The sequence below is a fragment of the Drosophila takahashii genome, chromosome 2L (genome assembly GCF_030179915.1).
Source record: "Drosophila takahashii strain IR98-3 E-12201 chromosome 2L, DtakHiC1v2, whole genome shotgun sequence".
Taxonomy (NCBI): Eukaryota; Metazoa; Arthropoda; class Insecta; order Diptera; family Drosophilidae; genus Drosophila; species Drosophila takahashii.
In genome coordinates, this window is record NC_091678.1 from 5,433,387 (window position 1) to 5,449,443 (window position 16,057).

Consider the following 16,057-nt stretch of genomic DNA (forward strand, 5'->3'; position numbering starts at 1 on the left):
TAAGATATATATTTTTTAAAAGGATTATTAATATTACAGCAAAATAAAGTAGTGCACTGAGTTAGGGAATAGAGTGCTCATCGCTCTTGCCAAATTTTCTGGTATTTATACGCATATCGTTCGAACTGAATTCGAACTGGCTTACTCGTTGTTTAGGTTTCGAGCATATTGAATCGCCATACCAAGTCAACGTTGATACCACATAACACAAATCGATCTTCGTTTCATATCAAAATTTTTTCCTTTTTTATTTAAAATTTCTTAGTAATATTTTATCCCAGTGCACGTGTATATGCCAAAAGTATTTGCACAATTTTTGTGTGTTCCCTCATGCTCTTCCCCTTGCAGCATTGTAATGCATTTACCAAGGGGCACAAAACTTTCTGCCCGGCTCTCAATGCAAATGTGTTAGCTCTCCCGTGCGCTCTGAATTATTTATACTCCTTGCACACTGCACACTCCACATATATGCTCAAGTCGAAGTTGTCTAAGCATAAATAAAGTTGAACAACTAAAAAGTATAGAAAAAATTCAAGTTTTCCTGGGCTGTCGAATGCATCATGACTCTTGAACATTTCACTGGTCAAAATTCGGTTCGACGGGGGGTGTTGCGAACAATTAGAAGAAGTGTCACTTCACCACACCCCCACGAAATGGAACAAAAAATACAAAGAAAAAAACAATAGAAAAACAAAGTTAAAAGAAGTGAGTCATGGCCAAACATCCAAACACCCTTGTCTGCGATGGCCAAGAGTGAAATGGTACAATTTATGGTTTGTTTCGGGTTGTTCCTGCCGTTGTTATAGCGCTGGGTGTGCGTCGTTATGATTCATAACTAAACAAGAACAGCCAAAGAACTTCTCGACAACATCCCCGGAAACAATTTGCGGCACACGAACACGAGGCGTTTACAAAAGTTTAATTTTACTCACTTTTTGTGGACGGTGGGTTTTTTTCTGTTTTTTTTTTTGGTTTCTGGCAAAGGGAAATGTTCAGAAAAACTTGGACTTTTTGTGTCATTCAGAATTTACATGTGCAATTTATGGTAGAATTGAAGTATTTTTGGGAATTAAAATGGAGTCAGCATTTTGCGGTTATTCATTTTATTTTACTGAGTTAAACTTTAATTCATTTCAGCTGTAAAAGTGGTACATTTTGAACAGATTTAATTTGTTTAACTTTATTTTTCCTTGCAATTTTCATCCTCTGATTACTTTTCAAGTCCAAGCTGCTCTACTTCCTTACAAAATCTTTTACTTAATTACATTGCTTCTCTGATAAAAGTCTTCTCTTCCTTGGCATGCATGACACACGAAATTAAGGATGATGAACATTAAATATACATATTAAATATACACATTCTCTGTTCCATTTGGAGGGCTCCTCCATCACTAAATGCCCCACTGACACCCATCCATTATTGTTGCTTTTGCTTTTTCGCTCCCTACAAGACACATTTTCCGTAGCAGCTGTTGCTGCGTCTGCCGCTTTTCACGTAAATTATAGCAAAATTTAATTATTGCATTGGCCGTTCTACTTTACTTGGCCTGCAAGGACGCGGGACAAGGGACGAAGGAATAACATAGTTCCTTAGCCGGAGGCGGCAACAAAAGCGATTACAACAAAAGTTGTATGTCGAAAAGTACGCTACTAAAACAATTAGCAAGTCTCAGAGCGGGGCTATAATTAAAACAACAATGGGGATAAAGGAGTCGGGGTGGGTCCTTCTTATATGGGGCTGCCTTTGATTGATGATGCAAAAGCAGCTAAAGCTAAGGCTGCCTGGCCCCTTGAAGTGTGCAACACATAAGCAACTTGGCCAGGCGTTGAAGGGACCCGCACTTTTTGGTAGTGAAGAGGGGTGGCAAAAGGGATGGGTGGTGCAGGTCCTGAGAGCCTTTCTTTTGTTTTTGACCCGCCAGCGACGGCAACAAACTATGCAGTGCCACAAACAACAACCAAAGGAAACGGTGGGAAAAGTTAAGCCAGCAAAGGGAAGTTTAAATACTCTAGGTTTTTTCAGAAACTAGTAAAATTTAGAAAGAAAAAATAACCTAATTTTTTACTAGGAGTCAAAATATATTTATTTAAATCCGAACTAGAAAAAAAGTTACCTAAATTGGAATTAAATATATAAAATACAAGGCAAGATTTTTAAATACTCATTTATAATATTTCAAATTTTGAGTATAAGATTTAGGTAGTTAAATTAGGGATACCATTATATCCCAAGGATATTAAATATATTTCTCGAAATATTAAACATTTTCCCATAATTTGGTATTACTTAGATCCATCAATATATGGCTTTTAACTTGACTATACCCACTTCAGCCAGAGATGCCCAAGAGGTAGTCAAGCAAATGTGTGTTATTATATACATACACATGCCCCAGGACTCCTCCCCCCCGCCCCCTTTCTTTCTGCAATATTCCTCTGTCTGCCAAAAGGAAAAGAAAATGTTTAAGGAAATTGCAGCAAATATTTTGCTTGTTAAGTGAAACCCAGTTTGGCGAAACGTTTTCCCAGCAATTTCTTCAGGCATTTCGACAACGTCTTGGTCCTGGAAGGTCCTACTCATGGAGTCCTTGGTCTTGGGAGGCGGCTCCGAACTGGATTTTAGTTGCTTACTCCAGAAAACCATCGCCCTTCCAGCAGGCAGCACTATTTGATGCATTTTGCATAAGCGCAGGGCAAATGCCTTTGCTGCTTTTATGCAAATTTCTTGCATTTTCCATGTCGTTACATTCTTCGTCGTGTTTTAGTTTCGCCCGTAAATGCATGTATGCATGCTTTTGGTTTAAATGTATGTGAGTACTACTTTCCTTTCCTTGGCATGCAATTAAAACTAAATTAGTAGGCCTCTGGGCCACAGCTGCTCGGTTGCAATCGCTGCTGTTGGCAAATTTAGCCTGTTTACTAATTGAATTATTCAGCTGCAAGTCGCAAAAGTTTCCGTTCCCTTTTTTTCGGTGGGTGGGCGGTGAGGTTGTTCTCAAACAAACTGGAAAATGAAGCGTAATCAAAACAAAGGACCTCGAACCCTTTTTTTAGGTGTTGAACATCACCGCAGGGCACAAACCGCACAAGCCAACTTTCGTCCTGTCGTGGTCCTTGTGCCTGGTCAGCAAAGATATGCACAAACAGGAGTAGCAGCCAAAAAAAATTATGTCCATGGTTGAGCAACTTTCCGTTGTGAACACGCCCTGTACGCCTCCCTTCCTTTTCTCTCTGTTTTTTTTTTGACAACCCCACATGCGACATTTAACCCTCGAATTGTGCTCAGCGGACACATTGAATGCTTACACTTGGTCACGAGTTGTGTTCCCTTTGCTTTGGGATTTGTTGTAGGAACATATATATATATTTGGAATGCAAAAAAAAGAAGGCCTTTGCGTGTTGAGGTAATATAAATAAATTTAAAAGAGCCAACATTACAAAACTATTTAAAGAAAATGTTAAAAAAAAATCAACAAAAAGACTTTATCTTTAGAGTGCAAGTTTTATGGTATTTAAATTAAAATAAATAGATCCCGTTCTGTATTTTAAGTTTAATTTAGAAATATTATAGAATCTCAGCATATTTATTTTCTAATACTTAAAAATAATATTATATTTTAATATCCCTTAACTTCATTCAATGGGTATCAAGGCAGCAATCCTTCTAGCAAATCCACATTCAAAAATGTCTTTTTCCCATTCATTTAGAATTTCTTATTTTCTCTGTTTTTTTGAGCTCCCCCTCCATTTGCATTTTTTTCATGTCCGTTGCATGTTGATTTTTCGACTGCCATAACTCCCATTTCCATTCCCATTCCGTTCCCAGTCCCCTTCAGTGTTTTATTTTCATTTTCGTTGTTGAAATAACATTGACATGCCGTCTTGCTGGTTGACCCCTGCCAGCCCCCTCCCCCTTTCGCCTCCCATGCGGTGGTGGAAAGTTTTCTCCTGGCGGCAGGACATGCAACACGTCTCTGCCATCCCCCTCGAATATTTCTCTGAACTCCGATCCGAAATTCGATTTCCAGCTTGCGACTTTCCTTGGTGCAACGTCTGTGCGCTTTGTTGTTTTTCGCTCCGGATGACATGCAACTTTTGCCCCGAGCTGTTTGTTGCTGTCGTTGTCGTGTTGCAATCGACGAAAAAAATGTGTGGAAGAGCAACAAATGTTGCCTCGACTGCCTTTTATTAAATAACGTTTCAATATTCCAACGTTTTCTGACATATCAATTTTCACGCGGCGTGGCCTGCATAGATATATAAAGCCATGCACTGAGGGGAAAAATTGCGGGAGTTCTAAAACTACGCGGGAATATGATGATATTATAATCTATAGATGATTTAGTTTATACTAAAAAATTAATTTTTTTTAAATTAAATCATGGAAATTAAATAAGATTTAGGTAGTGTGATATTAGGGATATAATTTTATAGATTTTTCTAACAATCTGGACTTCTTATTTTCTCAGTGCAGAGCAAATATATTTATAGATTTCAGCTGCGATATGAATAAAGTTTTGCATCTTGTTCCGTTTGCCTTTGCCCCTTATATTTTGCGTTCTTTCGTGTGTTTGTGGGTGACAGCAAATTGTTTAGATATGGCATGAAAATTGAAATTTATGTCTTTGCCATTGACAGATTGCTCGCAGCAAATACTCGAGAGTTGGTCTGCGGTTAGCAAATAAAGATTGTGCGATAGCGCAAGTGTTCCTGAATGCTTTGATGGGGTGTTGAGCATCGAAAGCAAGTGGAAAATGGATTTTTGGGTGATTTGTGGGAGGGGGAAAACTATCGCAGAAAGTTCCGATCAATTTTAGCAATTGAGATTGCGGAATGGCGTGGCAATGGCTTTCGATTTGGGGACTAACCAAGATTTTAGATTTAAAAATAAAAATATATAGTTTTTGTTTGCTCTTTTAGACATTTAATTCCCTGTTTACAATCTTTTCTCTGGCATTTAAATTTTCAAATAAAGTTCCTAGTCGAAAGGCAGGGGAATAACAAAAGACTATGCTAATCCCTGGCTTATCTAACCTATGAACCCAACCCTTTTTTCTCTACCTTTTCCACCCAGTTAATTTCCCAAAGCTTGCATTATGCAAAACAAAACAGAAAAGGGCTAAAATATACAGAGAAAAAAACTACTTAGCTGCTAAGCTGCCGGGGTCCTTTGCCGCATATGCAAATCTAAACAAATTAATTCCAAACTGAATCCTTTGAACGCGGCAGGGCAGTCCACCTTCTCCCGCAATTTCAGCCCCCATTTGGTGCAGTTTCAACTGCAACTTCATTTGCAACGTCAACGGCATTGCGCATTAACATTGTTTTCATTTGCCAACGAGCGTTTTTCCTTTTTTAATTTTTTCGTTTCTTTTCGCATTTGAACAAACCGCTGACGATGATGACTGACGCAGCGGAAAACGGAAGGCCCCACAGCCCAATACCCATCCCCCGATCCTTTCCCATTTTTATATTCCACAGTTCTTTCATCTCCACATCTCTTTTCTCTGTTGTTGTTGCAGGTTCCCATCCGCCTCGAATAGTGGAGCATCCCATAGATACGACAGTTCCGCGACACGAGCCAGCCACGCTTAATTGCAAAGCCGAGGGCAGCCCCACGCCCACAATCCAGTGGTATAAGGACGGCGTCCCCCTGAAGATCCTGCCGGGCTCCCACCGCATCACCCTGCCGGCCGGCGGATTGTTTTTCCTCAAGGTAAGCAGGCAGTGGAAAATTGAAAAGGTTAAGTGGAGCCAGGGGGCAAATGGAAATTGGGATACCTACCTGGATGTAAAATAACAATGGTTTTGGTATTGATAGAAAATTACGTAGGACCAAAGGAAACAGACTGATGAAAACTTGTAAAAATGGATACGAAGAGATCGACAACTATCTTTATAAATATTTGTTAGAATAATATGTAAAATAATATCTTCAAAAATGATGAAAAATGTAAATAAGTATTCTATATTCCTACAATTGCTATTGCCATGTGAAAAGCTTATTTAAAAAATATTTATATCATATCTTCCTTCTTTAAATATTTAATCCTTTCAATTGGCAATTTCCTTTTAAATCTGTATATTTGTCCTAGTCAAATGGCCTGCGGTGTATTTACATTATTTTCCCCAGCTTGCATTTTCTTCAACAACTCGTCCTCTTGTTTTATTTGCATGCATAATTATTATTCCAGCTCCATGCTTTCATTCATAATGAAACAGACAATGGAGCCGAGTAAAAGGAGATTCTGGGAGTTGCTTAAAAAATATTCATTTTGCCAGGCCATCTGTTGAGTGATGAACAAACTAATTGCTTTTATTTTTAACTCTCCGCCGCTCTCCTCCGGTCAGCTTTTTCTTTTTCCCTTCCTGTTCGTATCATTTGGCCACGAGCTGCAAAAATATTTTTGCAGAAAAATTCTTCAGTCTTCGCTGGCGGTGGGCAACAACTTCATTAACGCAAGGTAAACAAACATTAAGCTGGGAGGGAAATGCGGAAAATGTGGGAAAACGGTGGCGAAAGGCAAAAGCGTAAAGAGAAAGCGGCAGGCAGACAAATAAAGACGTAACGGAAGCCGGCAGAAGCGGAGCCAGCAAAAGTCAGCTGCAGCCTGATGAGCTCTGATTGGGAGAAACAGAGATAGCTGGGTACTGCGAAAAATTCTTAGATATTACACACATTTTCCCTATTTATTTTTGTCGAATTTAAAAATGATTTTTTTTAATTATTCAGTTGCACTTTCTTTTTCTAAAGCCATTAGTCATTACAAAGGTTAATAAAAAACATTTTTGAAACTAAAAGTTCATTCGAAGAATAGTTTTTAAGATTTCCGGATTATTAAACCCTTTGATTCTATAATTCAGTATTTTATTTAATTTAGAAATATAATTATATTTTATATTATAAGAAAGGTATTTTTTTCTCAGTGCAGCAAGTATGAGTGACTGCTGCGAGTGACTCCCTGGCCATGGACTCTCCGCTGAGCTGAGCAGAGCACTCAGCAAATTTACGACGCAAAAAGCCAACGGGAGCCGCGTTGATTATGCTGATGATGCAGTTGGAATCGCAGTCTCAATTGCGTGGGTTGGGGATTTGTGTTGCTTGGAGAGGGGACTCAGGGTTCAGGACTCGGGATTCAGGACTCAGGATTCAGAATTCAGGGCTCAGAGGACTGGGGATTCGGGGGCATTCTCTGAGCTTGCCACTTTTCACACTCGATCTGCCTGGGTGTCTGGGCGCTTATGGCTCTGTATTTGTACTTGCCGCATGCCACTGTATTTGTTTATCACTTAAGTGCAAAAAGGGATTTGAGCATTTTCCTTCTGCCATTGCCATTGCCACTGGCATTTCCAGACTCCAGACTCCAGCTTCCGCTGATGCCTGCGAAATGTCTCTATGCCATCTTTTTTGCGGCGCTCTCCTAACGACTTTTAAATGAATTAATTCCACGGGTGTCCTGGCACCACATCCTGCCGTCTAATGTGTCCTTTGCCTTCGTTTCGCTTCGTTTTATAGCGTTAGTGGTGGAGGGAAAGCTGCCATCATTTTCTTTGAATACTATTTAATGCATTTCCTGTTAAAGAAGAAAATGGATTACAAAATAAGTAGGGGAGTGTAGGGTAAGGTGACGAACGATTCGTTTTTTGAATGTAACTTTTCTAAAAATCAATATTTTTCAAAAGTGTAAACGCAGAAAGTTGCTTACATCTACTGAGCATATCACTGAAAAATTCGAAATTCGAAATTCCAATGCAGCTAAATCCCACAGCGTTTGGCGTGAACCCTTCTTTTTTTGCACTTTCAAAAGTTGTAGGGTAATGTGACGAACGATTTGTTCTTTAATGTAACTTCTCCAAAAATCAATATTTTTTAAAAGTGTAAAAGCAGAAAGTTACTTACATTTACTGAGCATATTTCTAAAAAAATTTGGATTCGAAATTTCAACGTAGCCAAATCCCACAGCGTTTGGTGTAAACCATCCTTTTTACAAACAAAAAAATTCATTTTTTTATATATTATTTACGGAAAGGTTATTTTCGATACGGAAAAGAAAGAAGTAATAAGATAATACCCAAACTTACAAAAAAAAAAAATGGTCAAAGTGCAAATTTTTTTAAAGTTAAATTAAACTGACGTCACTATTAAAAACAACAATAAAACTGCAGCAGTAAATGTTATCTGGTATTATTATATTTTTTTTACAAATAATCAACGATAACAGTTAAAATTCTTGAATAAAAAAAGTTCGTCACAATACCCTACAAAAAGTTCGTCACGATACCCTACAAGGTAGACTTGGAGCAAAAACGGTGTCACTCTCAAACGGCGCAAAAGAAAAAAACGCGAGGTACCAAAAACTGTTGATAAAGATCTCATGTATACGTGCATATATTTGTCTGATTTTATTTTCCACTCATCTTTGCTCTGGCACTGCTGAAACACAAGTAAATTGAATGGGTTTGCTAGTTTGCGCACCACATTTTTAGCGAAAATTACCTCACGAACAAATTACGGGACTTCTTATTAATATTACTGTAAATACATTGTCGACACGATAAGGGGAGACGACTACATTTATTTGGAATTTTTGTCGTGACGTCATATATGAAATTCGACGAGTTCGTCACATTACCCTACTCGTCAAATTACCCTACACTCCCCTAACATTTTAATTTAATACATTTTTTTTAAATAATTAGAAAAAGTATAAAATTGTTTCCAAAAATAAAAGAGTCGTGCTGCAAAAATTTAAGAGCCTACTTCCCCGTAGAATTTAATAACTTTATGGTCGGTCCCTGACTTATTTTTTTTGGTATTTTATTTACAACTGTTCCCGCATGTAGAAGTCTCCGAAAATGTTCCTCACACTCAAAGCACAAATATACTTCACATCATTTCATTGCTCCCCAGAGGCATAATTTAAATTCTAATTCCGGCAGCTCTTCCCACTCCGCCGAAAAGGACAATTCATCTTACTTATAAGTGCCAGACCACTTCGAAGGCAACTTCAACCAGACATTATTGCTATAACGACGAGAGCCCAGCCGAAAACTAGAAAGGCGATGGCCGAAAAGTACGCAACACTATCAAATGTGGCGCCCAAAAACACAGAGAGAGATGAAAACAAAATCCCTCTTTAATTTAGGGGGCGAAAAGAAAGTTTTCCTCTTCTTTTTTTTTCGGGGGTCTTTAAGTGCTGAAGGGAAGAGAAGCTGAGTAGAGAAAAATGTACAAGCGAATGGGGAATATGCAATAAAATACAAAAGCATGTACAATGTGTATATTTTTGCGGGAGTAGGAGTTTTGGCCCAAAAAAAAGGAGCGTAGTGAGAAGTGACATGGAGGAACGAGCGATGGAAAGACAGACAATAATTTACGTAACTGCACGACAGGAAAATAGGGGCAAAAAATCGAAGGAAAGAAGTCGGAAAACGCACACTCTCGCATTGGAAACAAATGTCTGCGTGTGTGCCCAAGTGTTTATGTAGCTGTGAGCAGCACTTTTCGCACATCTTCTGGTGGGAAAGTCCTTAAAGCTGGCATTGGTCTGGAGTTCTTCAAGGACTCGCTCTTCCGCTCACAAAAATGGCAAGAAATATTTCTAAAAAATCAAAAAAAAATAAAATTATTAGTTATTGCTTTTTAAAGTTTTTAAAAATATACCAAACTTTGTTGCTCCCTTAAATTTAGTTTCAAACGATCTTAAAATATTATTATTTTAAATATTAAATAGCAATAAATCTCTGGCCCTTAAAAGCCATTAAAAATCCTTTTTTTAGTTGAATTTTTTTATAATTATATCCTATTTTTTTTTTATTATATTTTTTTCCCACAGAGCTCGTTTAGTGCTATTCATCTCCATCGTCCTTAGATGCAGATGCATCCTTCTCGTTCACGTCCTTGACTAAAGTTACCCAAGCTCTATATTTGCTCTGTCTGACTCTCAAGTGTCTGCATGCGAATGTATGTACATCTGTCTCATGTCGAGCCACCCCATTTCCACACCTCGGGTCCACCCCTAACGTTTATTTAAATGTCTGCCACATTTGGCCATAGTTTCGAGCCCCCCCCCCCCCCCCCCCCCCGCCAGAAGTCCTTATCCTTGCCCAAGAAAGAAACTTTAAAAAGGCAATCAACTGGCGGAGGGCGGAAAAATAAATCAAAGCGTGACTTTGGATCCTGGCTGATTGCATTTTCGAGGTGCGGCCCGAGAACATCTTAATTAAAAAGCAGTCGAGGCTCAAAAGTTAATGCCCATTTTCCCCTCGCGCTTTTGGGCGAAAATAACTTTATGCACTTCACCGTACAGTGAGCACATTTTAATGAGTTTACAAACGCTCGACACATTCGCGGCGCCATAAAAAAATATCTCTCTATATATGCACATAAATAAATAAATACAGGGCTTAAGCCGAGTTGAGTGGAGACTTGGGAGTGAGTGGTGTTGGGACCAACACTGCGTATGAGTTATGTTTTTATGAACGGGGCGACGATTTTCCCATCAAGTTCTCCTTTTCTTTTTTTGCAGCTGCCTCAGGGCTGTTTATTAACTGGAGGTGTGAGTGAAAAATGCTTTTGAGCCGCGTTTAATGAATGAGCGGAAGGAAAATGGGGTGAAGGGGAAAGCAGGGCTTAAGAAAGCCCCCTGGATGATTGAATTAGTAAAGGGAGAAAGGCGGAGGTTAAGATGAGAGGAAGGAAGGCGGATTTTTAATGAGGAGATTACCAGGGAAGTGAGGTTAAAGCTTGAACGATGCAAGACTTATTAAAAGGAATAAACAAGAAGTGGACTTTTTTTTATTATTATTTTTTAATGGAGTTTTCGTTCTTTGTAAGAGCTTGAAAACATACAGAACTTTATTTGATACCAATTTATTTTATTTTGTATTCTTTATTATTATTAAATTTTGTTTTATTTTAATACCTACATATACATTTTGGTAAAATTGTAATTCAATTCAATTTTGTTAGATTTCAATACATAGACATTATAAAAAAACAAAACTATATTTTTGATCAATACTAAAATAAAATCTCCCTTAAAGCCTGTTGCTTTTCCACCTGCTTCACTTTCTAAAACGAAAGGGAAAGCATTCTAACCAAAACTCTACCCATTCAACCATCAAACAGATTTGCCTAATTCCATTTCGTTCCAGACTCGTTTTCAGGCTCAATTAAAACCATTTACACGTCGCATTTTACACGAGCTTTAAAATTTAAACCAAATTATAAAACACTCAAGAGTTAGAGGGGTTTCCCCCCCAATAAAAAAACGACAATTCGAGAGTGCGAGGGAGGCAGCGACAGATTGGGCATCTCCCTCTGGCGCACGCAGCAGACAATTACGAAATGTTACAACATGAAAACGGGAATGGCTCCCAAATGAAATGTTTGAAAATTTATGGGTATTTTAAATTAAAACGGAAGCGTGTTTTCAACGCGCTCCTCTCGCAGACTTGCCCACAAACACAGAGACACTGCGGCAGTCACACAGATACAGCCAATATATTTTATAGCCTCCCCCTTGTCACCCGAACTCCCAGAACCCCCTCGAAAAAGATTCCCCACCATAAAAGTTGCACGTAGCACACGGCAAATATTTTTCCCCAGCTGCTTTTCCTGCTCCTGTTTTCATTTTTTGCTCTTTGGTGTCAAATCAGTTTCAATGTTTGCACGCATAACAACAACGGCAGCAACAACAACAGCAACCAGAGGGGAAATAATAACAACAATAAATATAAGCAACCAATTCGCTGCGAATCGCCTGGCTCAAGTCATTAAAGATATAAATAAATTTATGTGACTTTTGGCAATGTTTTCTTCGTCTTTCTGTTGTATTTTCACGTTGTTCTTTCTTTTTTCTTGGCTTGCAAAGGCAGTTAGTTGCCAAATCCAAATTAAATTTTCAGCAGCAATAATGCTTAGAGGCAGAAAATCAGGGAGTTGAAGAAGGAAAAGAGGCAGTGCGTTTCAAAAATGTAAAGTAATTTTAGAAAAATTAAAACATCCAATATTCAAAATATTTCAGTTTTGAAATTAATTAAGAGGTGTTCTAAGGTATGCAATAAAAAATAATAGTCTTATGGAAATATAATGTTGCCTACTTTTAGACGCCCTCTCTTAAATTATTTCTTTTGCTCGATGACCTTTTTTTCGTTTTTTTCTTAACAAACAAAGAACAAATATAATTTTTTGTTCAACCTTAACTTCCTGAAACACACCTTAAATATTTCTTATTATTCGGATTCATTCTCTCTTCGCCAGTTGCCATTGCAACGAATTTGGTTTTAATTTTATTCGAGCCCTCTGCCCCACAACTTTCTCGAAAGGATAGTGTGCTCGGCTCCTGGGATGAAGCCGTAGTTGCGCTGCTCCCTTCTTGTAATTCATTTCAATTTTTAATAGGAATCCGCCCTGTGCCTAGCTAATGAGCTTAGCTCCGGCTTACCTTTCCCTGGGACCACGTTGCGTATGCTGAATATTCAGCTCGCCAGTTGATGATAGAGCAAAACGGATGGAAATGGGTCAGTGGTAATGGTTAGATTGAGTTGGTTAAGTTTCTTTTGCTGGTTTATCAAAGTTGACAAAGCTGGGTAAAAGTAAAAGTTCAGGCGGAAAGTAAGGTTTAACTTTAATCTGACCTGATTTGAAAGCGAAAAGATTAAAAAAAAATGGTTGCCTAGTTCTCAAATGGAAGCTGGTTACTGTGGTTAATGTTTTTAAAGAGGAGCAGAGAAACGCCTTTAAGGATTTTTAAATTTTATGATTTTTACTACTGATAAAAAAAGAAAGTAATTATTTTTCCAAGCTTTAAGATCACTTCTTTAATTAATATTTCCCTTAGCCAAACCATCTAGACTTTAAGATTTCCTTTGCTGATTAATAAGCGACACAAAGGATATCATCTTAAATGTGTCTATTTGTGTATCTATACAATACATGTTACTATTACTTTGTGCCACATAATCCTGTAGCCTTTAAGCTGTTTCGTCTGATGTTTTTGTTTTTACCCTCTCAGTCGCTGATGTTCTGTTCGCTTTTCGCCAGCAACAACCCGCACACATATGAAGTATGACAATCGAGGAGCCTGAGGCGCTTCAACTTATTTGTTTTATAAAGCGCACCCGCGGCTCAGGATCCAGAATCCAGGACGAGGGACGAAGGACTAAGGACATGTGTGTATACAGCTGGCGAAGGAAGATTAAATGAAAGAATAATACAGCTGAAGAACCCTTTTGTCATCTTCACTTAGCGCAACACTTAATTTCACTTGGACGAGGCACAAGTTGTGTAAATTGTGCGAACTTTGTTGCCGCTGCTGCTTCTTTCTCATTTTCTCCTGCTGCAAGGAGCAGATAAATATGGCACACACACACAGAGGATCCAGGATACAAACACACTTAGTTTGACATTTAATTTTAAGCGCATGTTGGGGAATTCTTTTGTGCTCCGAAAAACAAATAAACAAACAGCGTAGACAACAAGCACAAAAGGGGAAGGGCTCCAAATGAAGGCAGCTTGCAGAGCGAAAGAGATAGTCAGTGGGTTCGAGGGGGATGGCACGAGATGTAGTAACTATAAAGTTGCTCGAGAGACATTTTATGATTTGAGCACTTGAAGCCAGCAGACGCGCAACAGACAACAGATTGCCGTCTGTTTTATGGCCTCCAAGAGTTAAAAGGGGTTCAAGGATGCGAGGACAAGGGGATGGCAGTCCTTTTCTTGCAGAAGCGAAGAAGCAGGTCCTGCAGAGCCAGCAAATCAACGTCTTAGGAAGATCTGTCTTCGGTATTTTCCAGCTCTCTTTTCCAGTTGCCATTTGTGAAATTACAAATAGGGATGGATTTTCCAGGGAAAGCGAATGGGGAGTACTCTTTGAGTTAAAGAAAAAATGATTCAAAAAAATCAATCAATCAATATACAAATTAATCTTAAATAATAATATTTTAAAACGTTATAAGCTAAAATATAAGATCGCTTTAAGGTAATGTTTTTCATAATAATTATGAGTATGTCTTCTTTCTTTAAATTTCCAAATTCAAAGACTAAATCAGGAAAAACAATTCGCATTACAAAATCAATGTATCACGAGTCCAATCCCTTCTAAAATCATTTTCATTTACTAATAAAACTCGCTCATTTCAATTAAAATTACTCACAGTTCGCCCACTCTGGCCCCCGCTCATTTCTCAAGGCCCAAACCGTAGAATTTTCCCCCATCTTGTCTCCATCTGTACTTAACTCATTCTAATGCCACCGTCTTTTTTTCCCTCCGCATCTTTTTGCAGGTTGTCAATTCACGTCGCGAAACAGATGCCGGCATCTATTGGTGTGAGGCGAAGAACGAACTGGGCGTGGCAAGGAGTCGAAATGCCACGTTGCAAGTGGCGGGTAAGTCAACTCAAATCCACAGTCCACCAATGTCCTTACACAGATAAAAAGCGGACACGACATAAATAATAATAAATTGTAATGTGGGATAAAATAAAATTACTACAAAGGCTGAGAATGGGCACCACAATATATTGATTTAGTTAATTTAAGACTATATATTTAACTAAAATATTTTAAAACAAATTACAATTTTTGTAGTCTTAATTTTCTTTTCGTGTGTAACTCAGCCCCTTCCTTTGAATCTTGTGGTGTGCGTTTTTAATATTCTAAATTGATGTTGATTTTTGCCGCTGCTGGTGATGTTCTTGATGTTGTTGTTGTTGGCTGTGGGAGGAGGGGTGGATGAAAATGGGGGCGTACTAGCTTTGCCCTTTTCCCAGCCAGCCGCCCACTTAACTAACTAGCTGTGGAGCTGCTGCGTTTACAAGTTTTACGCTCGAACGCACCCACTTGTCTTGCCAGAGGTCTCTTGCCATCCCTCTCCCTCCATATATTGCCGTCTCTCTTTCTCGGCACGCTCTATTGCCGCCTCCATTAACCCGTTTTCATTTCAGCTTTTCCTTTTTTTGCCTTCTATTTTGGTTATTTTTTGCCAGCTATTTTTTGGTTTTTGAAGCCCTTTTAGCTCTGTCTGATGGCCTAAAATGGTGTGAAGGGGTTGGGGATGCCGAATTTTGTGTGTGTGTGCTGGATTTATTGGACCATATGCCCAGAAAAAACAGTGGTTAGCAATTTTCGAGTTGGGACAGGTCTCAAATGAATTTTGATGGGTAGCTGCTTGTCCAAACAGAAGCAAGATTTAATTAAAAGGGGATTTTAGTTTAATATTTATAAATAAAAATGAATTTAAAAGTAGAGTCTTTAAAATTATTAGAGATTTATTTTTTGAAACCACCAAAAAAATAAATAAAAAAAATCAAGTATACGCCATGTTGTTTACTAGGTATTCAGAAATTTTTTTAGAAATCAAAGCTAAAAATTAAAAATTTTTGTTTAATTTCAGTTCTAGGATTTTATAATTTTTCAAGACCCAAAAAAAAAATAAAAAAAATCAAGTATACGCCATGTTGTTTATTAGGTATTCAGAAATTTTTTTTAGAAATCAAAGCTAAAAATTAAAAATTTTTGTTTAATTTCAGTTCTAAGATTTTATAATTTTTCAAGACCCCATTGACATTTTTTTATCAAATACGCCTCCTCAACAGTTGGTATTAGACATGTAGCACAAGAAGTCATGGGGAAAGTGGGTCCTACTCCTATTCCACCCACTTTTCCTACCCACTACATTGCGGCAGAGACCGCCACTTTGTCTTTTGTTGGCTAATATTTCTTTTATTTGCCTCTGCCTTTTCATTCCTGTATGTCTGTCGGTCTGTTTGTCCGCCCGACTGTCATGTCCTGGATCTCCTCCCACACGAAAATCGATATTGCTCAGTGTGGAGTTTATTTTGCCTTCATGTTGGATTTATTTTTTTTCTTGCTTTCCCCTAGTATATTTCCTCCGTTTCGAGTCTTGTTTAGCCTCGGCCCGAGTTGGGTTTGCTTTTTGCGGTATATCCTTGGGGAATATTTTTCAATATTTGCATGTAAATCACGAAAAGCACGTCAAATTTGTTTGCTTGGTTAAAACGTCGTTATTGCGGCTTGCGGTGTGGGTGAGAA

The 16,057-nt window shown here is 38.3% G+C and overlaps 1 protein-coding gene across 1 annotated transcript in view; it reads left to right on the plus strand.

Moving 5' to 3' along the window:
* robo3 (roundabout 3) overlaps nt 1–16,057 on the plus strand; it is a 42,891-nt gene that overhangs the window by 12,997 nt on the left and 13,837 nt on the right. The window contains exons 2-3 of the mRNA XM_017142302.3: nt 5,523–5,716; nt 14,290–14,392. Of these exons, the coding sequence (XP_016997791.2) occupies nt 5,523–5,716; nt 14,290–14,392 (297 nt within the window). The remainder of the gene's footprint in view (nt 1–5,522; nt 5,717–14,289; nt 14,393–16,057) is intronic.